The sequence below is a fragment of the Taeniopygia guttata genome, chromosome 10 (assembly GCF_048771995.1).
Source record: "Taeniopygia guttata chromosome 10, bTaeGut7.mat, whole genome shotgun sequence".
In the NCBI taxonomy this organism is placed as follows: domain Eukaryota; kingdom Metazoa; phylum Chordata; class Aves; order Passeriformes; family Estrildidae; genus Taeniopygia; species Taeniopygia guttata.
In genome coordinates, this window is record NC_133035.1 from 12,446,059 (window position 1) to 12,471,302 (window position 25,244).

At 46.6% G+C, this 25,244-nt stretch overlaps 2 protein-coding genes across 22 annotated transcripts in view; both read right to left on the bottom strand.

Annotated features, from left to right (window-relative positions):
* The window catches only part of LOC121470507 (uncharacterized), a 44,509-nt gene extending 24,360 nt beyond the window's left edge, over positions 1-20,149 (bottom strand). For 15 of the 18 annotated variants that reach the window (XM_072933904.1, XM_072933906.1, XM_072933905.1 and 12 more), the window contains exons 1-11: positions 18,799-20,149; positions 18,147-18,316; positions 17,645-17,832; positions 17,144-17,312; positions 16,105-16,299; positions 11,821-11,890; positions 11,082-11,201; positions 8,532-8,663; positions 8,386-8,421; positions 7,796-7,948; positions 7,300-7,477 (exon numbers count right to left, since the gene is read on the bottom strand). In XM_072933904.1, coding sequence (XP_072790005.1) covers positions 17,654-17,832; positions 18,147-18,316; positions 18,799-19,652 — 1,203 coding nt within the window. In that variant the 5' untranslated portion in view covers positions 19,653-20,149 and the 3' untranslated portion in view covers positions 7,300-7,477; positions 7,796-7,948; positions 8,386-8,421; ... (4 more) ...; positions 17,144-17,312; positions 17,645-17,653. Of the gene's footprint in view, positions 1-3,484; positions 3,980-7,299; positions 7,478-7,795; positions 7,949-8,385; positions 8,422-8,531; positions 8,664-11,081; positions 11,202-11,820; positions 11,891-16,104; positions 16,300-17,143; positions 17,313-17,644; positions 17,833-18,146; positions 18,317-18,798 lie in introns of those variants that run through there. The other 3 variants (XM_072933907.1, XM_072933908.1, XM_041718358.2) reach the window with 3 other exon arrangements.
* The window catches only part of CEMIP (cell migration inducing hyaluronidase 1), a 101,774-nt gene extending 81,316 nt beyond the window's left edge, over positions 1-20,458 (bottom strand). Inside the window, exon 1 of one of the 4 annotated variants that reach the window (XM_030281004.4) lies at positions 20,143-20,458. The gene's annotated coding sequence lies outside the window, so the exon portion shown is untranslated. The remainder of the gene's footprint in view (positions 1-20,142) is intronic. The other 3 variants (XM_030281008.4, XM_030281006.4, XM_012572929.5) reach the window with 3 other exon arrangements.
* Positions 20,459-25,244: the final 4,786 nt, after the last annotated feature.

The following is a 25,244-nucleotide window of genomic DNA, read 5'->3' on the forward strand; positions in this document are numbered from 1 at the left end:
CTTTATTGGCCTTTGCAACAGCTGAAAATCAGGTTGATGGGACACCAAGGACCTTGGTGCCCCAATGGTGAAGTCTGAGTGACTCAGAGACTGCCAGAAGATGTGGTGCTGGCAGCTCTTGTGACTTCCCTGTGACTTTCCCTCTATTTAGTGTTCCTCCTTTAAATAAGCCTTGCTTTATTTACATTACAACATGGGAGTCTCAGCTGTCACTGAAGAGCAAAGGAGTTGGTCCTGTTTGGACAACAACAACCCTACAGACTGCAGAATCAAAAAGGGAGAACTAAAAGGCCTGGTAGTTCTTGCTTAGTGAATTTCATAATTTTAGGTGGTCCCCAAACCATGAGGTGCTCCTGAGTGCTCCTTGCTGAAGGAAGCCCTTGGACACCACAGGGGGAATGAGATTTGATGCTCCTTGGAGACACTGAGGAGGAAGGACCACGAACCAACCACAGAGGGTGGGAATGTCAGCCTGAGCTGCTGGATTAAAACACCCCCAGGAAAGCCCATCCCCAAGATTTTTGGATCTAGAAACACTGCCAGAGAAATTGGTTTTCCCAAGGCGTTTCCTTTTTTGGGCGAATTACATCCAGGAGAAGAGGGGCATGAAATGGGAATGGAAGAAACCAAGCAGAAAGGAATTAACTGTACTCCAGGCACTTAGCTCAGAAAGGATTTGCCTGCAATGTTAGTGAAGGACTTGGATCTCAGTTTCCCATGCCAAGTAGCCCATCCCTAGACCGACTATCTTGGGCTCCATTCAGCAGCAACACAGGAGTCACTATTTCCTTCAGCTGAAAGGATATTTTCACCTGCTTGCACTAGGGGAGAATACAAGTTCTTGTCTACCAGAGCTACATGAAAAGGAACATAAAAACAGATTTTGTCATAAAGTTGTTAAGATCAAAGCAAACCATCTTTCTCCATAATTGGATTCACTCTTTTGGGCTTTTTCTCTGAAGTATGACGCTCAAAATTAAGCAGACAAACAAGCCACCAGTTAGAAAGGGTGCTGAGAGTCAGAGTGAGGCTGAAATATTCAGTTATCCTCAAAATTAATCAAACCCTGCGGCACGAGACCAATTTCTTCTACCCTGCACATACCTATATTTCCCTCCCCAAAACCCATAAAGTGAAGCATTTAATATGACCTTTACTCATCCTGCTGGATGCTTACTAGTTGAAAAATGCTGGTAAGTAATGGATCCCAGAGAAGTAAATGTTTATGCTTGCCTAAACCTAGCCAAGGAAATTTTCTATGGTGGAAAAACTGTCTCACTATGTAGAGTGCCATAACCAGGAGGATATTAATAGAAATAAAAATATAAATGCCTACTTGTTTGCAACTCAGAATTTAACTGTTAGGTTGCCAGAGCAGGGATGATTATTTCTCTAGAGACACAGAGCCAAACTAAGTGCCAAGGACAAAACCCTATTTCAAAGGGACTGTTTCACAGGAGCCCAATCCTGTTTCTGCCCAGCCAAAACACACCAGGGTTTTTAATTCCAGAGTTTAGATACTTAAATAGCAACTCCTGCTCTCTGCTGTGCAACTAAAGCAAATGCATCCAACTCTTTTAGCTTAAGGAGACATGCATACTCTGTGTTTGACTCTGACATTCACTGCTGGCAAGGTTTAAGGCCATCTCTCAACCTATGATTTCTTCATGGGAAATAAGAAATAGGTGTGAGTTTGCATTTCAACCACCCATTTCACCACCCTGAACACAAGTAGGATCTACTACAGAAGTAACTTCTTCCTTTACTGAAACCTGATTCACCAGAACAATCCACCAGAGCCCCATGATGGTGTGGACAAATGCCTGCAACAAGAAAACACCAAATTTTCCCCCATCTGAATTTCAATTTGCAGCAAAATCATACCAAATTTATTGTTCACCCTTTGTGTGAGTAGTGCTGAGCAGCTTCACTGTCTCCCCCCTCTCCAGAATATCTGGTGCTGGCTGGGCTGCCCCGTTACCTGTGAGTTTCCCAGAACATGTCATCCCATTCCAGCAGGGGAAACTGAGGCAGCAGTTTCTGTCTGCTCTGCCTCTGAAGGTGTCTGGATACCCTGTCACCCAGCCATCCACACCATGGGACATTTTCATAGTGATTGTTTCCAAACCACTGGCCTGGTCTGCCAAAAAAACACTTTCAGTCCAACCTAGAGGAGAAAATAAGGTGAAAAATCACTGCTTAGCTCAAAGTAAGGACTCAGCTTAGCAGTGTTTTGACAGTGATAGAACTGGAACTGGGAAGCTCCATTGTCTGAGCAGTTTTATTTTGCCTCTTCTGTTTAGAAAATATGCCAACCGTGTTGGTTCTCCCTCTCATTTCTTAATCCCAGGAGATATTTCCACAAAAATTAGACTTTTGGTTCTTTGAAGTGCACCCACACCACCATGTGTTGCTTGAAATCACACAGCAATAAACTGAACAGTGGCAAAAGAAGGGGATGACTGAAAGTGTAGGAAAATACTGGATGATTATGAAATTTACTGAGGAATATCACAGCTGTTAATAAAGAAAAAAAAAACCTAGCTATTTGTGGAATTTTCTCATATCTTTTCAATGTCCCTTTTAAGTGGTTCTGTCAGTACCATATTTTTCCTAATTGTTCTTCCTAAACTCCCATAAAACTTATAAGTTTTAAATTCTCAGAATTGGCTGTCATGCACATTCTAATATATCCTATGTTTTTTGTTTTTTTTTAAGGAAAGAGAAATAACAGGAAGAAGCATTATCCTCATTGTGCATAGCTCTGCTCTCAAGATTTTTCAGTAGCTAAGTAAAAATATCTGTCCTGATATGAAAATAAATCAAAACAAGGAAACTGCAGATGTTCAGCAGAAGAAGCGTGGAATATTTTAATGTCTGCAGATGAAATTATTACAGGGTGTGAAGATTAAGTTCCGAAGTAATCAAGAAAATAATTACTCCAGGTCAAGCACTCTGAATGAATCCAGCAGCAATGCACATAAAAGCAGACAGCATAAATAACAACAGGATCGTGCCCACCCAAAGGACTTCATTTGTTCCATTTAGCCCAGCTCATTTTAATTGCACTGTGCACATGAGTAAGAATTAGGGTCAGCAGGATTAGGCTGAAAGTTTTTTAAGGGCTTTAAAGGCTTTTTTTAAACAATAATAAACAGAAGGGGTTAGGAGAATAGGAGGGTTATTGTGACTCTGAGTTGGATGAGAAGTCCATCGCCTTAAAAAAAACCCAAACCCTGCTGCAACAACTACTTGCAGAATAAAAGTCTTTATTCCTTTAAAATGAAATTAAAGCCTCGAACCATTTTCTGCCACCTTCTTGTCTAAGTATGAATCTCATAAATACTTGAGGCAGTCTCCTTTAAAGGAGGCTCAGAAATTTAAGATGCATTTCTGAGGTTTTTAAAATCTTTTTTTGATGCACCACAGGAAGTTTTTCCCCAAAAGGCTACTTGGCCTAGGAGGATCCCAAAACTTGTTGTTATTTTTTTTTCCCTTTAATTTTAATTTATAAAATATGAGATATTAAAAAATATAAACACTGTACAGCAGCTCAAAACTCCATAACAAATAATTTGTGATGGCACTTCTGGAGTTGCATATGAAAACAGACACTTCACTGGGGAGGAGAACAAAGTCAAACTGCACTTCAAGCCAAACGAAGGCACAGCCAGTACATCTTACATTTGATCAACACTCACAGTGTTTCCACCCAGCAGCAGACGGTCTGGGTGCTAACTTTATTCTTATCTCTAACATTCTCCTCTGAAAAGTCTGAAAATCAGAATTAGAGTGGAAATTCTAATGAGCAGTGTCACTTTTGCATAAGCCTCAAGGTTACCTTACTTTGGTACGCTGTGGGAGAGGAGTGCAGCTGAGTTTGCAGTTACAGCTATGGCACTGTATAATTTTTCCTGAGAGAGCACACAGGAACAAAGACTCTGCTCCTCAGGTTTGTTCGCACGGACCTGGGAATGAGCTAGAAGGAGGTGCAGAGGCAGGTCATGTCTGGATACCACACTATTCAGACACCTAATTCTCACTAGGTGTGGCTACCTCTGAGTGACACACTATAAAGGATACTTGAGTTACCTGTCTGAAGCCTGACAGTGTTCTGTTTGTAATCTCTTAAGAATGTGCCTACTCAACCTGTCCAAAGGCAGCACCTAACACACCTGCAGGGAACCCTGATGACTGCACTTTCTATACTAAAAAATAAAAAGCTGCTGGAAATCATTGTAATAATTAGTAACTTCTTGTAACATTCAAGTGCTTGCACAAGCTACCAACAAAAGACATCTCCCTGTATCACTGCTATCATTTTAATAAAACCATTTTTATCTCATTTACCACCCAAGGTTTCTGTCCCCATGGCTTTTCCTCTGCTGGAGTGATGCAAACCCTCTTCCTGCCAAGTTCCCTTTGGTCAGGAGTCTCTTTAAGGTTGGGACTGTTTTTTTCCTGCTCTCTATTTCAGGAAATAACAGGTTTCAACTGTCTGCTTTTCTTTTTCCCATCATGAGCTGTTTGCAAATGTATGCTTTGACACAGAAACCCAGCACTAAAACAACACAGGCTAAACACAGCAAAGTCAACATTAGGAAGTCCATCCTAGGCCATGTTTTAGCTAGGCTGGACTGCAATCCCATGGCAGCTGCTAGTCCAAGGCCAGGGGTCAGTGCTGGCCCCTGTGAGCTCCCCTGGGCACCACAAACCCACCCAACACAGAGCACAGGGGTTCCTTTGGCAGAAGCAACTCCTGAGGTGTGGCAGGGCTGGCACAGGCAGGAGTGGGATAGGATGGAATCCACCCTGAACTCCTGGCTGCAGGGACAGAATGACCTGAGGGGCTTTTAGCAGTGGATGTGAGCTGGGACAATTTGGGAGTCCTGCACGTGTTGCAGGTGGCCTTGCTCCTGCTCCTCACACCACTCTGTGCCTGAGGGGGACAGAGGGGTGCCTGGGTGGCTGTTTTGTGACTAAAAGGAGATATGTCAGGTCTTCTGAAGCAGTGATGCACCAGTGTGTGGACATGGCTTGGTTCTGGGCTGGGGCATCTTCCTCGGGCTCTCCAGGTGCTACTGACTGACAGAGACACTGGAGAGCAGAGCAGGGTCATCCCTCAGCTGGGTTACAGCCAGCTGCTGCTTCCACTGCTCTGAAATAACTGTTTAAAACACTCTTCTCAAAACAAACAAACCAGCCCAGCAGTAATGTTGCAATGGATAATGCATAGATAAGATGTGAGATTTAGCTTTGTCAATGGATAGACAGCTAGAATCCTTCGTGTGGGGTGCGATATTTAGGGCTTCTGTTGTGCTTCACTGTTATTTTTATGCTGGAATTAAACAAGATCTGACTGGCTCTATTATTTTATTGTCTAACCAATCTGCTGATTAGTCTGATTAATTATGCAATTATGCTTCAGCATGACTAATAGTTTTGTCATCACTGTACAACTTGCAGTAATGTTTAATTTCTTCTTAAAGAACAACAGTAAAATGATTGTACTTTAGGGAATTAGTACTTAGCCATCCTTTAAAAACTAATAAAATGGCTAATAAAACTAAGAAGCCCGGAAATGGAAAATTAATTAAAATGGTTGACAGGCTCTATCTTAACTAGGCAAAGATATATTACCCCATATAGCAGTGAGCAACAACAACAACAACAAAAAATAAACTGTCTGTGATCCTACAAGTATAAAATCAGATGTATCACATCTGGCTTCAATCCAGATAAAATAGAATCAAAGTGAAAATTGCTAGGATGCAGGTGCTTACAATAACACATGGTTTTTAAGCTGGCAAAGTAGCAGTTTCAGAAGTTGATCTTTTCTTGGAAATATACAAATAATAAATAATTCTTGAGATCATGTCATTAGGGTTTGTTTGGGGTTTTGGGTTTTTTTTCCCTAATAGGCTTACACTGCACTTGTTTCATTTGTTTGCAGAATTATTTAGGAAATCTTCTGACCATTTTTACTTTGAAAACCCTCGATCCTAAAGGTGTTGCACTACTGAACTGCCTCTCAAACAGACAGTGCTGCACATTTAGCAGGCTCATTGGCCTCAATGTAACTGTATTAAATAGTTGCCTTTTCAGCCATTCAAGGTATAATCAACCCTTTGCAATGTGTACAGATATCACCTGTCTGAAACCATTCTTGTGAACAGTGCTACAGCCATTACTGGAGGAAATTTTCCACTCTCTTCCACTTCATTGATCAAACATTTTTTTCTCTAAGCTCCCCTCCACTGTTCCATGTTGATTTTCTTGTTGCTGTTCCCCATGACCATCTTATAACCATTTCCCCAAGGGAACACATGAAGAGGGAACAGCAAATTACCCCTTACTCTTGTTTCAAAGGCCCATAAAGCATCCAAGGCAATTAAGATCTCATGGAAATGTACAGAGACGATGTTTTTTACTCAGAGGAGCATTTAAGTGACTGTGATCAACATCATCCTTTCATGAAATACCCCCTCCTTGTTGGTCTAAAGTGTACCAGAGAGGGGACAGATCAACTCTCTGCTTGCCAGAGGGAGAGATATTGGTCAATCTCAGAGCAATGGAAATTTTCCTCAAGGTAAAGCCAAACCTCAAGCCAAAGTTACTGCAGTTCGTGGACATCCTAACTATGGACCTTGTTTGAAAAAAGCTAAGCAGAGGTCATGATTCCTGGAGAGAGCCAGGTGCAATCCATCATTTCCAAAGCCAAGTATCCAGGGTCATGATCCCTACAGGAATCCAGGGCAAGGACTGGAATTGCTCAGTATTCTTCAGCTTCTGCCAAGGCAGAGATACAGAGCCCCATTCTGTTGTCACAGCTCAAGGGAAGTCCCTGTTGTGAACAGGAATTTCACAGCTGATCTCAGAAACTGGGTCATGGCTTTGCTTCTCAGTGCATTTGCTATTTCTGTAGAATTGTTTTGCAGCTTATTGGCTCCTGATATCTGCTGTGTGAGTCTCTCAACCTCTGAGGCCATGTCCTCAGCAACTGGCAGTGCTGCACCACCTAAGATCTGTGTTCTGAGTGTTCTGATTACAAGGTGAAACCTTTCTCCAATGCAGATTTCTTTGTCAATGTCTGCCCAGGCAGAAGATATCAAATTTTACTTGCTTATAAATTACCTTCATTACTAAGAAGAAAAGGGTTTCAAAATTAGTTGATGGCATGCACCAATGTAACAAACACCTCTGTTTGGAAATCCTGCTCTAGGATAGATCCCTCACCACTGCTAAAGACTTCAAAACCTATCACATCTAACAGCAAACATTTCTGCTTCTCTCACTTACACTTTTCTCCATCAGGATCTGTGACACATTGTTCTGAGGGCTGATCTGCCAGGAATTTATCATGAAAAACCCGATGGCACTTGAGTATCTGTGAACAGTCAGGGTGAACTTCTTGAAAGTGCATCTTGCCATCCTGATAGACCCATCATAAATCTGGAATCAATGGACAGGGAATGTCCTAGGAGATTTAAACACAAACACCTTGATGCTGCACCACTGCAGCACCACACAAGAGCCATTTGGCATAAGTCAGATTCTCTAATCCATTCTCCACTGACTAATAAACCAAAGAGAAAACTAAATCAAACACATTCAATCAAGAATGCTCTCAAGCTGTTGGCCTGAAGAGTAAGTTTATTTGGATGCTTATTATTTCTGGCCTGAACAATAATTTAAGCACCTGGTATAAATTACTCACTGGTAGCCACATTAATTCCTGGGGCTTTTCTTCTACCTTAAGCTAACGCCAAGAAGAAATGGCAGAAGAATAACTCACTTGTTTCTGGGCAGTGTTCTGTGTTCTCCATTTGCCCCTTTTCTCCAGTAGCTGTTTTGGCCTCCCTGGGAGCCAAAGTTGCTGCTTTCTCCAACAAAAATGGAACATGTAACCTCCAGGCTGGAGCCATTGTCTGTTGGGAAAGTCCCATCACTGCAAGCAAAGAAACACCACATAAATACACAGCACAACACACCAATTAATTAACACTTTTAATTACACCGCAGACACAGTAAAATTTGTGTCCTTAATTTGGAAAAAGGTATGTGCAGCTCTATAAGAGCCTGCTCTAAAGTATGTTTAGAAACCAGTAAGTCAGTGACAAGGCAGCTTTGTGCTTGAGCATCAGGACCTCCTGTTCAGCAGGAAATATTCAGCAATTCTGATGTATTCCCCAGGCATGCTGAGGCAAAGAGAATGAAAGGCTGAATTTCCCCTTGTATTTATGGCTGCCCAGGGAAGACCTGATGTGGTCAAGAGAGGAAATAGAAGCTTTTCTCCTGTATTAGCAGGGGAATGTCTCAGTTTCCATTCTTGAGCATGTTACACTGGGGGAAAAAATGGCAAGAAGACCCATTTTAAGAAATTACCTTGTCAGAGTGAGTCCAATTCCATTGTCTGAAAACCTGGGACAAAGGAAACACAATGGTGTAAATGATAAGAAATATCTGCAGTGAACTTGGCCTACAGACCTATTTATGCCTGTTGTGGGGGGAATGATATAACAGTAACTTACCCTGAGCTGCAGAAAATAATGTCACCATCCCTGGCCCAGGCCCTGTGGACATTATTTTTAAGAGCAATAAGACCATCAATCATGGCAGGAACCCGTGGCTTTTCAGGAACAGCATCTTGATGTGGGCAAAACCTGAAGAAAGAATCTCAGTTAATGCAGCACAAGGGACACAAGAATCAACTTCAAACAGAGGCAGTAATGCCCAGGAGATCTTTTTTGTCTTCCAGTTATTGGCATGGTGGGTCTAAAGAGGTGATATGCCCTGAATCAGAGTCAGGATATTAGCCTGATTTCACTTCTGAGCTTTGGTGTAAAGCAGAAAACAAGAAACATTCATAATGATGAAATTCTGGCCCAGGTGAAGTGAGCAGGTGATTTCTCACTAGACACCAATGAGCCCACAGCTACTCCTCAATTTGATTCAATGTGATTTAGAGGGATAGAAAACATTTTTCCCAAGTCATTCAGATCCTTTTGTAGATGTCTTTACAGGGCCCATTGAGAATCCCTCTGTTGATGCTGGAAAATCAATTAGACTTCCAGGAATCTCATTCAGCAAAACTAACAGAGTAATTGGAGCTGCTCTCCTTGCGTGCACAGACCAAACCCCCAAATGCTTCTGTGGCTGCTGGAAGAGGAGCTGTCAAAAGCAAAAATATTCTCCCTGGGAACTGGGTGCATCTGAATTACTTAGGCTATTTCTTGCTACAGTGGCTGTTAATAGTAGATTTGTGCTATGACTGGGACAAAAATGACCATTGCTTTTTCTGAGTCTACCCTCACCTCCTACTTCTTCCAGGTGAGGTATGAATGCACGTGTGTCCTTGGTGCCCGAGGGGGTGACCCTGGCAGGGAAATGTCACAAGGGACACACAGTCATCCTCTCCTTTCAGACTTATGGGAACATCATAGTGATAGGGTATGATGGAGGAGAGAAAAAGCCAAGGCTTGGCCAGGAGCAGCAGGTGATTTCTCTCAGCTTCCTCACACAGACCCATAGGACTGCAGCAAAGCAGAAAATGGCCTAAATTTACCTGCTTACACTCTGCAAAAGGAAGCTCAGACATTTCAAAGCAGATGACAAAAACCTTTGAGGCTATTTATTTTCTTCATTAATCCCAGACCAATCTCAGCAGCCTCTTACATCACCTTTCAGATGTAAGTTCTTCTAAGCAATTAGTAATAAATATTAGAGTTTACAAACCCACTAATGCACTAATGGGATCTGGATCCCCTTCCACATGCTTCACTGCTTTGTCCTCACAACCCCAAGTGCATGGGTGTCCTTTTTGGCCAGCAATAACACAAACAATCCAGTGCATAGCTATGGAATAGTTGCCTCTGCACATCAGAGAAAGGCTGTGGTTTTTTTCAGATGCTCCAGCCATAATGAGGCATTAATGATCTGCTAAATGCAATGCAGAAGCCAAGATGCAGTACAACTGTCCAAAACACCGAGCTGTGCAGCATGTGCTTACCTGGCATTATCGCCAGTGAGAGACTCAGGCTCTCACTGCCTTTACTCCTTTTCCAATAAACAAACCAGCCTGGAGATGCACACGCCCCCCGTTACTTTAACAGATCGCTCAGCTGGGACGGAAGATGTGAGATTTTATCAATGAACGTGGGCAGGCAGTGCGTGCAGGCACAGGAGCAGCGGCAGCCAGGGCTGTCCCTGCCTTGCGGTGGCTCCTGGCCCTGGCAGGGTGACATTAGCACAGGATGCAGCCCGCTGGAGCCAGGACAGAGCCTGCCCTGCCATGTGTTATGCATCAGCATCTGGGGCTCTCTCCTGACCCAAAACAAGGCTCTGAACTCCCACTCTCCCTCCCTCGCAGAAAGCAATAAGGGACCCTGCCAAGCTCTTGATAACTTTTTGGAAAAAGAGTGTTGTTAAGAATTAAGGCTTTAAATAACGAGTGATGAGTCCCCCGACAGTCAGAAGAGAACATGAGCTGCTGCAGCCAACTTACAGGCTTTGGGCTAGAGCAGCAGCTGCCATGGACCATGATGTAAAATATACAAAGCACAGTGAACAAATCCAATTTCTAGCTAGAATATGGAGAAATAAGTTTAAAATGTTTTTTATGTCTTACAGGTAATGTTTTCATGTCAACAGTATATTTGGGGGGAAGTGTTTTTCTTGGAACTACCCTTGAATTTTGGTCTTGTTTTCCTGAGGTGATGAGCAGTCATTGGCACAAATTACTTTCCCTCATCCCCTTACATCCTGGCATCACTGTGGTCAACAGCAGTGCTGAGAGTCCTGCCTGTCTCTCCTTAAATCTGACTTAGAGTAGGTGTACTCATAGCCTGGGCACATTCCCTCTAACACAGCCACCCAGCTGAAGCTCCTGGAACAGGACCTCTACTCCCCTCAGCTCCCTCTTTCATATTTAGAACAAACAGGGCCCCCAAAAGTTGCTTGTGTCTTGATACAGTGTTAAAAAGACCTTTAGCAAAATGTGAGCCACCACAAGCATCACCGAGCAGCACACACAGTCAATGTCACGCTGTTATATTGACAGAAACATAAAAACCATCACGTACTTTGGAATTGGAGTGGACTCTGGTAAAACGCTCCCAGGGTGTGTTCAGCCTGTCCCTCTGGGTGTCTTCCTCAGACTGCCTGGTGGGGACCCAGTGGAAGAGGCACCATATCCCAAAATCCTAAAAGAAAAAGGGAGGTCGGAAAAATGGGGCACTGCAATCACTGATACCTTGGGAGTGCAGCTTTTCACACTGTGCTGGCCAGATTGCTGACCTGAGCCAGTCCAACATGTGGGTCCTGGGGGACACACAGCAGCCCAGAACTCCTACACCTCCCAGCTTCGCCTTTGGCGTGCACAGTAGGTCCCCAGGGCACACACAAGGGTTCTAAAATTGCATTTATTGTGTGTGAAATTCAGGTGATTTATTAGAAAACAGCCAGGTCCGTACAGATATATAAAACAGAAACATGTTTTGGGTAAACATAAGAGATAATAATAAGGAGAGAGTATGTATTAATATATAGAAATATAAAATTTTATTGAGCATTTAGCTATTAACTACTAATAAAAATCAATGTTTTCTAAGAGATATCACACACTATTTCCAGGCATAGTTGTAAGAGAAATCAATGGAGAAGTGTAGGCAAATATTTGTTCTTAACAGAGAAAAAGGTTGCAGAAATAAATATCCAAATTCTATATCTTACTAAAAACTTATTGCTCCTGACATTGATAAATAAGTGTAGAATATTTGGAAAGTGGAGGCAAAGCATAGTTCTGCCATTAAATGGTTTTACCTGAGCACCAGCCACTGCATTCTCTATTAAGTTGTTGTTTGGATTTGCAATCCAGAACGTGCTGACAGCCCTGAAAAATCAAAATCAAAATGATCCTAAGCAGTTACCAAACAGGAAGGGATACATTTTCATAGCTCTGCCCTGGACTTGAGCCACAACTCTCCTATTGACTTTAAAACTCCACACAACCTTTTAATGACACTCTTTAAGGAAAATAAACCATCTAGTAATGTCAGACATGGTCATTTATGGAGCCACATGCTGAACCTATTGTAAATTATATGTGAACGTTAACACAAAATCCACGCTCTGTCCAGTGCAGCTGAAGGAAATCCAAGGGTTGAGAGTTTTTTTTAAGTTAAGAAGCTTTGGAAAATATCTCGGAAGTGAAACTTCTGGTCTGTTTTTTGAAACTTTAGGGGCAATGGCAGGAGTTAGGGATTCTCTCTGAATTTATGAAACTTCTACATGAAAAAACAACCCAAATATCTTTGCAAGCTGCAAATGGCCCATTAAGAAGAAGATTAAGGAGATATAATGGTGATGTTTGTCCCAGTAAGGAGTTTTTCTTCAGAGGGAAGATCAGTAGTGGTACACACAGAAGCCAGATATAACTATAGAAGCAATGCCATCTGTTGTCTTACTTCATTGGATATCACCCCTTGCAAGTAAGTAATAAAGATCATGTATAAAAACACTGCTAAAACCTTCTATCCCTGAGAGGTGCCTCTGACAGTCCTGGAGCTGACTGGAACTACAGGCAGTGTGCACGACTGTGGACTGATCTCAAAACTACTCTGAGGAAGATTACATGCATAATTAAGGGAAAATTGCAAAATACGGGATTTAAAAATACCTTCAGCTCTCAGAGAGAATATTTGATTCAGTGTCGTAGAGTAAATATCTACATAAAGATGCATAAAGATAAGTGTGTCTTGCATGATAAACCAATAAGTCAGCATGGTTAATCTAGAAATTTTTATGACTACAGCATCCCCAAAATTAAATAAGATATTCTTTAAAATGCACCATGCAAAGTAATTTATATTAACGAGATTCCTATTCTTTCTCCTCCATTCTCAGAAGGTGCAGGGCCACTTCTTTCCTTTAATGATCATCTTGAGTAGAGGTGGTATTTTACTATTTCAGTCTACTTAATATTAATTGACATGCTCAGGGATATTGCATTAAACCCTAATTTGACCAAAAGGGCTTAGCACAAGCTTCCTTTGAGGTACAGTCTTATGAAGATAAATTCAGAAATCCTTCTTTTAAATGTAAATACTAAATCAGGCCAGTTAAAATACCAGCTATTTGTTACTAAATCTTACAGAAACCTTAACTTTGTACTCAAATGATCCCTGTCAGCATTTATATTCCCTCTTCAGGCATACAAAATTCCTGTTGACGTCAGTTATGTCTGTGCAAGACTGCAAGATTAATATTAACCTTCTTGGTTATTTTTGTATACAGAGGGATACTTGAAATAAATCCATTTCATGGAATCATATCCTGTAATTTCCCCTTGATGGGCTGCAACTGTACATAACATCTGGAGTCACAAACAGTATGGTCCCCATAGGTATAGCTCTGCTGGATTTCATTGTTTTCCTGGCAGCCACCCCTCAAACTTGTCATCTGCTGCTCTTGTTTCTGCCTCAATGAGGTGTCCAAAGAGAGTTTAAAATAAGGCACAACAAAACGAGGTACACGGGTACCCAGCTCCCCCTGACTGAGTGTTGGAAATCCACTGGGACCCTACACATGGGTACAGCACCTTGGAGTGAGCCACAGGGAGGGTAGCAGGGAACTGACACTGAGCAGCCAATTCCACTGAGCTGTCATGTCCCTCCTGGCCAGCTGAGTCTTGGAAACACAAATAGGAAATGGATTTAGACAAAAATGCAAGTGTCCCTGCCAGCCTGCCAAGATCAGTAAGCCTGGCTACTTCCCCCCCACCAAAGGATGGGCAGAAGCTGTGCTGAGGAGGCCATGCAAGACCAGCTTGGGACAGAAAAGTGCAGCAACAAACTGCTCATTGTTTTAAACAGCATTTCAATTGTAGAGTTTCATTCTTCTGCATTTAGCTGCAGTTTGGCTAATTGTACTTCAGAGGGCTGCATGAAAAGCCAGACTTGTATCCAAAACCAGATTTTAGCTTCAATTAATATGATTAGTCTCAGCTGCAGGCTTCAGGGGCAGCCCTGAAAAGTTGCACACACAAAACCGTAGTGATCACCCTCGTGACCAGGACTAATGTGATTTAAAGATCACTTACATTTGCACTCAGAGATAAGGGTCCATGCCATCAGAACGAAACCCCAATAACTGATCAATTCCAGCATACCACTGATAGAAAACCCAAGCCAGGAAAGGCACCCACCTGCAGCACTGTCACAGTAGCACTTTACTCTTTGTGCCAGCATGAAACACTGTCCCCAGCACAAGCTGCAGCCTTGCTGCTGTGGCCAGCACCAGATGCTTAAGACACCTCTAAACACTGAATTATAAATAGTTCAGCAACACAATATTTATGACCTTTATGCCCTGAATGACAGTCTGCACACGCCTGACATGTGCCCAGTGCTGGGCACATCCCAGCCTGCCCCAGCCTCCCGAGGAACCCAAGCTGCTGCTGCCTTGCAAAGCAGCACGAGCCTGGCACAGGGCAGCAGATGGAGAAGGGGAGCGCAGGCAGCTCTGCCTGACCCACACAGTGCAGCACAAGCCACTCTGGCAATGCACATCTAAAATTACATCCTCTAAAACCTCAGGATGGGAGGGGGGAAACCTCCTCTCTGGTTTACTCTGGGCTGGAATTTCATGATCTGATGCTGAAGCAGGTGCCTGTTATTTAACTGCCTTGCTCTGATACACATGCTCTTCTCTGGAACTGCAAATTATTTTAAATTCTTTTAAAGCAAGGCTGTTTATTACATTTTAGCTACTCTTCATTTTAATGAATACAGATCAAAGCCACATGAATCTTTCAAAGAATCCCATATTTAATCTTTGCTATAAAATCTTCTCACTGATTCAAGTACTCAAAGCCCTCAGGGTCACATGCCCAGGGCTGGCTCTCACTTGGATTATTGATTACTCTATTGCACTCCACACATGCAGATAAACCCTTCAGTACTTACTCTCTTCTGATAAAGAGCAAGACCATACACCATTCTTCTAAGGACCATTATTAGCATAAGGCTTTTTTTTTCATCCCAGACACATTACTTCAGTTCCAGAGGTTTAATACCCAAGGGGAAGAAAGAAAGCTAAACTACATCCACACATATTGGACAAGCCTCCTGACTCTGTACACAGAATCACGCTCTACAGACAAAGAAAATCACAAATATGAGAAGGCAATAAAAATTGTGAGTGACCTGAACAATATAAATCAAGTTTAGGATACATGAAGAGTGTTCCTGTGTTGTACAGGTCCTGCATTGCGTTTTCATGAATACATTATTTCAGGGGGCCCTTTCACACATGGAGCATATCTCTATTTTGTGTCTTACACAGCTTTTTCAGTCCTTACAGGACTGAGAAAAAGTTGTCAGGAAGAACACAGGAGGTCAGGAAGTGTCAGCCTGAGCATCCACCCAGTGAGGGAGGAAATGCTCACAGACACCAAAATACCACTCAGGGTCCTGCAGAGCACACAGCAACTGGACATGTTGGGGCTGGAGCAGATATCTCTCTTTTCCAGCTGGGACATGTATGGCTTTTGTTGTGACCTTTTTTGATAAGTTCAGAATGCCCTTGTGAGGATCTAGGTCAAAGCCAAGTTCCTGAGGACTTTTCTGGCACTGAAGTGATCATTTGGGTCTGTTCTGTTCATATTTCATTCCCTCTGTCACATGAATGTTTTGGGATAAATTTCTTGTTACTGTGACTTGAGCAAGCCCTGTCTTTTTATCATTGCAAATTAAAGGTCCATTACTTCAGTCAGCTCCATTTATATTTCACTGCTTTAATTGTAAATGAAAGTTCCCTTTATCACAAACTGTCCAGAATTACCATGGCAAAGATTTCCCTGTATCTAATCACAGTGTATCTGATCTGATAATAATTAGGCTGTGCTGAGAACCTGACATTTATTTCAAACAGCTGCACTACCAGAGGAAAGTCCTAATTCAAACAAAGGCAAAGTCAAGATATTTCTTGGGAAACTGATGCCTTATTTCAATATTCTGATATCTCTTTGCATCACTGATGGCTCTTGCTGTTTAGTCCTGGCTATGCACAGAACTGAACTTGTTACTAATAAAATATGTGTCCTACCAGAAGGCCACGAGTTCCACCCCGAGAAGCAGTGGTGATAGCCAGGTTACTGAGGTGCACTGGATGTTCATATCCTCCTCTCTCATCCACATCCTCAGCCAGGTGAAAATGCTCAGGGTAACTGCCCAGGATCTGTTGCCCCATGCTTTTTAGTTCCACTCCTGACATGTGAACAGAGCTAAAATTCCTTAGGATCTGTTGAGACAAATGTAGATCCAGGTAAGGAGTTACAATAGAAACACACATAAAAAGAAAAACAGGTTTGGGCTTTTTTTCTCTCTCATTAGGCAATATTTTTGCAGAGTGAAACATGGTCTCAGGAGGAAGTGTGAGCTCCCTGTTTCCACCCACAGCAGCTCAGGACCTGCAGAGCCGTGTGCCAGCAGCTGCACACCTCCGGGCACGGCGCTGCCCAGCAGCAGCTGCCAAGCAGCATGTGCAGTGTTTAGCAATAGCAGTGACAGACACGGTGCTCCTGCCAACTGCAGAAAGGGGAGAGCATTAGAGCATTTGCCACCAGGCTCTATTTCCTGGCAGCTTCTCCTGTGAGTGATTTTAGCCCAGACCTGCACAGCTCCTCAGTTTCCACCGCCTGATGCAGGAGCAACTTTACACAAAGCCCCTGCAACAGCAAGGCTGCCCCCAGAACATGTGAGACATCCAAGAGGAGGCAAAGCACAACAGGGTGAGAGAGACCCAGCACTTCTCTGAGCCAGGGAGGCAGCAGGTTTGCTCTGCAGGAGCCACAATTCCTTCAGTGACATCTCATGAAGTAATTTTGCATGGGCCTTACTGACAGTGATGCTGCCAAAGAGTCCCCTCGAAGGGAATCCCCCTCGAAGGGAGATATAATGAAGAAAATGTCTCATTGCAAGTTTAGTTTCGCAAGACAGGCTAACAAATTTCCCCCTTTTTCATAGACAAATATACTTTTTCCCACGCACAAAATGGTAATTTGATGCTTTATATTGCTTGTTCACAAACCAGGAAAGGAACTATCTGAAACCACCTACAAGCAAATGTATTAAAAATTACTCACTTTAATGTGCCCTCCAAATGTATCAAAAAGAGAAAAACTGGCGTTGATATTGTCCATAACAGGAGTCTTCCATTTCTCCTCGAATAAGTATATTTCTGGTCAGAAAACCAACTTCTGCCTCATATCAACACCACCTATGACTCTCCAATGTGGAGACAAAGTTGGCTGCCTGTGGAAACCAGAAAACTTATTATTCAGGATGAACACAGCATCTTTTTTATTTAATTGTTCTGAGCAAGTGCACACCTTTCATTTAAACAATCACCAAGTCTGGGGACATGCCAGTTTTCAGTATCTCATCCCAGAGGCTGCTACAAAGGACTGCTGCCTCTGGTAAAACTTTCAAACTCCAAACTAAAATTAGGGCCTTCAGCTCTCATATGCACCCTTGATGTTTATGGGACAAAATCTACTTGAAAAGACAAGTAAATGTAGAATATAAAAGTCAAGATAATATAAATATTTATCACAAATTAGTACCCTGACAAAACTATTTCATACCATCAATTTTCACTTGACTGTTTTTCCTTGGACAAGGAAGGAGATTAAGCTCTTCAGGCCGATGCATAAAATAATCTGTACTGGCAGTGATGATACCAGGTCACCAGGTAACCAACTCATAACTTCATCCACCAGATGAAGAATTATTCCTCTGGACACTTCCACTTTAAATCCACTATGAGGCATGCCTGAAAAATGAAGCAATCAATTATTTTTACAGCTGCACGTGGCAGAATCATGCAGTTAGATGAAGAGCATACTGATTTAATTTTGATCTAGATAACCCTTTGCATGATGGAAGTGCTCTAGCCATTAAATATGTTAGTGCCATCGCTTTGTAGAAAGCTAAACATTACTTTGAGAGAATACTTCTGTTAGCTTGGTCAACATCCACGGGAGCCAAAGACTATGGCATAATTATCATTGCACTGTTCAGATTCACAGCAGCCACACCGGAAAAGCAGAGCAAGGCAACAGAATAAATTCTCAGGGAAGACTGAACCTTTTATCCATCCATTGAAAGCAGTAACAGTAAAACAGGTGCCGTCGTAGGTGAGGAAATCTCTTTGGGCTATGGCTAACCCCGTTGTTCCTTTCTCATTGTACTCCTGCTTATCTCCTGCTCTGGAAAGCTGATCCCCTCCGAGAATCCCCACCAGCACCCAGGACTGCCTGAAGGAGACAAGGAAGGAGCAAACTGGTGATATACCGAGCCCTCCACCCTGCAGAGAACTTGGGCAGGAGGGAGCACGCAGCATGGCACAGCTCCCCTCCCTCTGGCACGGGTGGCCCGGTGCATATTCCCCCCGGGTACCCACCGCATCCCCCAGTACCCACCTCATCCCCCAGTACCCACCTCATCCCCCCGGTACCCACCTCATCCCCCAGTACCCACCTCATCCCCCCGGTACCCAGCTCATCCCCCAGTACCCACCTCATCCCCCCGGTACCCACCTCATCCCCCAGTACCCACCTCATCCCCCCGGTACCCAGCGCATCCCCCCGGTACCCAGCGCATCCCCCGGTACCCACCGCCCCCCGCCCGCGGTCGGGCCGAGCCCCGCTCCGCCCCTCGGTCGGGCCGAGCCCCCGGCGGCGCGGAGCTGTCCATGGTGGCTCCGCTGCCGCCCCGGCCGCTGCCGCCCCCGCCTCACCTGTAGCGCCGGCGGACGGGGAAGGCGCCGCCCGGGCGGTCCCGCAGCAGCAGCCGCGTCTCCGCCGTGAGCCCCCAGGGCGGCCGTGAGCCCCCAGGGCGGCCGCCACTACCCTGCCGGGGCTGCCGGGCCAGGAGAGCCGAGCCCGGCCGCAGTGGCTGTGGAAGCTGTGGCAGAGCCCCGCCAGCAGCCGCCGTGCCGCCGTCGGTGAGCGCAGGTGGAGCCCGCGGTGCCCCAGCGCCTCTCGGAGCGGTCGGGGCCGTGGCGGAGCCGGCCGGGATGCAGCGTCCTGGCCGGGAGGGCTCGGGAGCGGCGCCGCCGGCCGTGCGGCTCCGGAACGGGCGACCCACGACTCCTGCCTGCGGCCCTCCGCGGCCGCCCCCTCGGCGGCTCGCCCGTACAGCGAGCTGGTGGCCTGCGAGCCTTGGGGGCAGCGCTCCGAGCCGATGTGCAGCTCCCGGAGCCGATGTGCGGCTTCCCGAGCCAATGTGCAGCTCCCCGGGCCGATGTGCAGCTCCCGGGCCGATGTGCAGCTCCCGGAGCCGATGTGCATCTCCCGGAGCCGATGTGCAGCTCCCGGAGCCGATGTGCAGCTCCCGCCGTCGCGGATCAGGATGTAGCGGGTCCGCAGGGTGATGGGCGGCCCGTGGGGGCGGTCGGCGAACAGCGGCTGCCCCGGTGGCGAGGGGAGCGGAGGGGCTGGGGGCGCGCACGGCCGGGACATCCCCGCAGCAGCCGGGCTCCGGGGCGGGCTGGCCCCGTTTACCTCGGTGGCGGAGGGCGGCGGAGCCCTCGAGGCGCAGCCCGGCAGGTGCGGGAGCCGGGTCGCCACGGGGCGAGGTGCGTGGTGGCATCCGGACAGGGCCCTGCAAGAAACGGGCGGCGGCAGCGGCGGCGGGGCCGGCGGGGCGAGGGGGCGCGGAGGGCGCGGTACCGACCTGATGCTGCGGCCGATCGCTGCTCCACGACGCGTCCCACGGCGGCACCGGGTCCGGCAGCGGGTCCGGGTCCGGTGCGAGGGGCAGGAGGAGCCGCGGCTCCCCGGGGCTCCCCGGGGCTCCCCGCGGTCGGCGTGTCCCGGGCGGTCCCGCAGCCCGGGGCCGCCCCCGGCCGCAACACGTGCGCCGCGACTTTACGCGGAGCCGCCAAAAGGCACATTTTGCTTTGGATGTGTTTTGGTTTCGTTGTTTTTTTCCTTTTTCTCCTTTCCCCCCTCCACTTAACGCCGCCCCGGCGCAAGCAGAGCCCCGGTTCGCTCTCGCACAGCCCGGCAGCGGCCAGGGGGAGCCGGCGCGGCGCGGACCCAGCGGCACCGCGGCTCCAAACTCGGCTGCAGACGCTTACCTGTCCCCACAGCGCCGACCGTGGGCTCTGCCCGCAGCCTCCCGGAGCTGCCGCTCGGGCGGGACAGGCAGGGCAGGGGCAGGCAGGCGCAGGCAGCTCCCGATCCGCGCTCGGGCTGCCTCCCCTCCGCCTCCCTTTTTATATCCATCTCCCAACCGCTGGCGGTGCCCGCACTGTTTACAGCGGCTCCGCCGCTGGCTCCTCCCAGCCGGGGACGTTCCCTCCAGCCTGGACGTATATCTAGGACCGGCGCCCCGATGCCCCGCTGCCCGCACGGAAAGGTCTCGCCGAGCTCCGGGGCAGCGGGCTCCTTGCCGGGCTCCCCGCGGCTCTGAGCAGACTCGCTGAGCCCCTGGCGGGGCTCGACAGCCCTGTGCAAAGGATGCAGCTTGGTGCCTGCCGTCTCTGCAGGGGCAGAGGGCTGAGGCACCCCAGTCCCCAGTTCCTGAAGTCCCAAACCGGGGCTTGGCATGACGTGGATCTTCTTGGGAGGCAGCTGACCCCTCTGGCACCTTCTCGTGGGGGTGTTTCACCCTGTACCGTCCTGTGTCTGGCAGATCTATGGGCGACACTGTAACCCAGCAGCTGCAAATCTCCCCTGACAGTGGGTGAGCAGAGGGGTATTTGCCACTTCACCCCCCATCAACCTGTACTCAGAGTCTGCAGTGAGTGGAAGAGGAAGAGAAACTGCTCGGACAAAAAAGACACAAAACCCCCATGTGCTGGGACTGCCTTCCTGCCTTGGAAGGTTCCAGTCTCAGTGGCCGTGGCACTTGTCACACCATCACACCTATCACACCTGGCACTAGCACACACTGGTTTTTTTCCATGAACTCCAACATCACGTTTTTTCATGAACTCTGAAATACAGCACAACTGACCTTCTGGATGACACAGAAATCCAAGTACCTGCTTTACTGCAGCCACAGCCTCTCTCCCCCAGGGCCATAATCCCTCATCTCCACCCGGGAGTGCAGCATCCCGAGAGGATTAGCCAGAAGTGGGTAGGCAATGGTTCCAGCCACTACTGCTGCCCAGCGCCAAAGCCAAAGAGGTGCAGAGCCACAGAGACATTTGTGTGCCATCATCTGGTCAAACTGTTCCAATCTGTCACCTCTGAAATTTATTCTGGTGCAGGATTTCTTCTGACAGAGGGCACAAAGACGCTATAGTCATGTTAATAAGGAGCAAGTGCTGTCAGACAAAATATGGGAACAGACTGGAAGCAGAGGGGGTGGGTGAGGGGCACAGCCCCATGCCCCATGCTCCAGGCAGCAGTTGTGCCAAACAAAACCCATCCACTCTCTTATGCCTGGTCCTGGGACGCAGAGAATTACTGAATCTGAACATAAACATCCAGGCCAGGAAAATAAATCCAGATAACACTCCCTTGTTTCAATACTCCATAAATAGAGGGAAATGCTAGAGCTGCCACCTTTGCTACCAGCTGTTCATCTGTCATTTAGTGCTGGCACTTCTATTCCTGTCTCAAATAGCTTTTGTCATTTTCCTTCCAAAAAAGCAGCATTAGTCAGCTTAGTGCCTCCTCTTTATCTGAATATGACACATATGAATGCAGGTCATGGGAGCACAGAGCTGTTACCACAAGTATAGGAGGCTTCCCTCAGTTTTTAAAGAAAAATTTATCTACTAGTGGATGTTTCAGGCAAGGCAAGACAAGAAGAGTATTTTGTCTTAAAACATGCTAAATTCTCTGGACTCAGTGTTGCTTAGAGGACGTGAGCCCTTTACATCCACCAGGGTCCTAGAAATCTCATACACCATTATTTAAAATATTTACCTCATGCAAAAGATTTCATGAGCTTGTAATCTAAATAAAAGGCATCAATAATTAATCTAACATAGTAGAGGTAAATGTAAAGCACTTTCATTAGTGCTAAGATTTGTGTAGGCCTTACAGAACAATCAGCAAAGCCAAAGTCACTCCTGCTTACCTGGGACTTTTTCTGAAAGAGCAACTAAAATCTTGAAGGTGTGAGTACTGTTTAAATCCATTAAAGGCATTTTCTCTTTTTTTTTTTTTTTTTTGCCAGAAATAGACTACTTGGATATATATTTTTTTGAGACAACTACTCTCAGGTTAAAGAATTCAGTGCCATTTCACCCCATATTACATTTTCACTAGCCTGAGGAAGATTTCAGACTAAAAGGGACTGAGCATATCACCCTGTTTTTTAAGGATTGCTGTCTCTTTTTAAAGCAAATATAGAAGCCCCCATTACTATCTGTAGAGTGGTGCTTGGGAGCTAAACTCTTTCCTTTTCACTCTTCAGATTTCATTTTTCCAAGCAGATTTCTGTTTTGCAGCAGCACAGGGATGAAGTTTACACCACAGATCTCTGTTACAGGATGCATGCACAGCGTGAGAACACTCCCAAACAACCTCACACCTGCAAATGAGAAATCATGACTAACACTCACTGCCTCCAACATACGCCTGGTGTAACTCTTCCTCACAAAAATAACCAACCCTCCTCCGAGTGCTATTGTAGGTTATAAACTGCAGTTTACCCTCCTAACAAACAAAATTGGGTCATTTTCTGTAATGGGCTGCCAGGGACGAGACAACCTCGGCCGTCCCGTGTCTTGGCATCTCGCAGTGATTGCGATGCTTTGCTTACAAACACAGCTGGAGCGTTCAATAGCCGGTATCGATGGCGAGATTTCCATGGTAAGGCCAGGGCAGAGAACCAAGCTAATCTGAGTGAGTGAGCAGCGGGGATTGACTCGCAGGGCACGGACATCCCTGTCCAGGCACGGACATCCCTGTCCAGGGACTCAGCTCTGGCACACGAGCGCAGGGAGGGCTCTCCTCTGTGATTTTTTCCCGGGCACACTCCCTCGCTGGGCGGTTTCCTGTTTCCTTCGGGAAAGGAAGGAGGAACGGAGGCAGCATCCCCTGAACAGCACCTCGTTCCCACGGACTGCGGAGGCGCCGCGGGATGACTCCGGCAGCGGAGGGCTCAGGGGCAGCGCCAGCTCAGACTCCACTGTGCGACCCCGGAGCCCCCAGGGACACGGACACGGAGGGGACACGCGGGGGGACACGGGGGCCGATCGTCCCTGCAGAGCCGCGGGCGGCCGGGAGGCGGCGCCCTTGCCCAGCCGCTGCCCCGCGGCCCGGCCGGAGCGACCCTACAGCGTTCCTGTCCATCCTACAGCGGTCCTGTCCATCCTACAGTGGTCCTGCTGCTCATCCTTCACTGCTCCTGCTCATCCTTCACTGCCCCTGCCCATCCTGCAGCGGTCCTGCCCATCCTGCAGCAGTCCTGTCCATCCTACAGCGGTCCTGTCCATCCTACAGCGGTCCTGCTGCTCATCCTTCACTGCTCCTGCCCATCCTTCACTGCTCCTGCCCATCCTTCACTGCCCCTGCCCATCCTGCAGCGGTCCTGCCCTTCTTCCAGCGACCCTGCCCATCCTCCACTGCTCCTGCCCATCCTGCAAAGGTCCTGCCCATCCTCCACTGGTCCTGGCCATCCTCCAGCAGTGCTGACCATCCTCCAGCGACCCTGCCCATTCTTCAGCCGTGCTGGCCATCCTCCAAAGGTCCTGCCCATCCTCCAGCAGTTCTGGCCGTCTTTACTGGTCCTGCCCATCCTCCAGCGGTCCTGCCCATCCTTCACTGGTCCTGCCCATCCTCCAGCGACCCTGCCCATCCTCCAGTGGTGCTGGCCATTCTCCAGTGGTTCTGGCCATTCTCCACTGATCCTGCCCATCCTCCACAGGACCTACCCATCCTCTGTGGACCCTGCCCATCCTCTGTCTATCCTGCCAATCCTTCACTGGTCCTGCCCATCCTCTGTCTATCCTGCCCATCCTTCACTGATCCTGCCCAAGCCCAGCTGTCTCTCAGCCCGAGTGTGGGTGCAGTTCCTGGCACAGCACAGCACCCACCCCTACCAGGTTGTACCAGGAGTGCCCACCCCTCACCTGCCCCACTGCTCCTGTCAGCCAGCACCAGAAGGTGTTTGAGATACCTCACTCACATCTCCTCCTTGTGTATCTACCAGTTCCTCTTTGGGCTTTATTGGCATTTTTCTTGGTTTAATCATTTGCTTCTGGAGCAGAGAGAAGGCCTCAGACTGCTGGCCTTGAGACAACACTCCCACATTCCCGAGCAGCTGGAGCATCCTGTACAGCAAGAACGGCTTCACCTTGTGCTGGAGCACCTTGAGGACACTGATGTGAATTTTGAGCAGGTTGGCATTTTGATTACAGCTGCAAAACCAAGAGAGATTCCAGGCCAAGCTAGGTCCAAAGGTATCCATTAAAGTTTATCTGAAGGCTTTAAGGAATACTTCACAGGACAAGTGCTTTTCTTGTGCCTTCTGGCCCAAGGTCTGACTTAGCAAACTTCTCCTGTGCTGACTGAAGAAAGAGCTGCTTCTGAACAGGCTGGAGGGTTTGTAAGAGCCCACAGCTCCAGGAAGGTTTTCCTTACTGTGCAACAATCCTTCATAATCCATGTCCCACAGAGAACTTCTGGGATTCGGGCTATGTTCTGAAATAATTATAAATACAGTGACCCTATTACACATAAACAGCAAAGAATCCCAGAGAGTTTGTTTCCTCAAAATACATATGTGTACGTAAGTACATTTATGGATGTTCTGCTGCAGCCCTGGCTACAGACCACTGCACCACTTGGACAAACACTGAATATTTCAACAGGTCAAATCAAGAGATGTATGATAAACAGATTTTAGGTAATAAAACACAATAATGCTTATATATACCTTTTCATTTAAAGTACTCTTTAATGCTCAGGAAAACTATATTCATTATTCATACAAACACTCAGATTGCATAATTTCCCTCCCCCCAAAAAAAACTTAATCCAAACACCAAAAGAAAATTTACTATTCTGTATTAATTTTCTAAAAAACATTTTAAAAGTTGTTCAAGTTGTTATTCTTGGTAAAGACATTTTTATACTTGATTAAGGAAGGAAACTTCTACATTCCCACTGAGCCATTTGCACTTTTGGTCCAGTCCCAGAGTCCAGCACAGATTCTATTTTTCCAACAGATACAAGTTTGGTTTAAAGGTTCTGTTTTGCTTTCTAGCTGCTCCTTGTC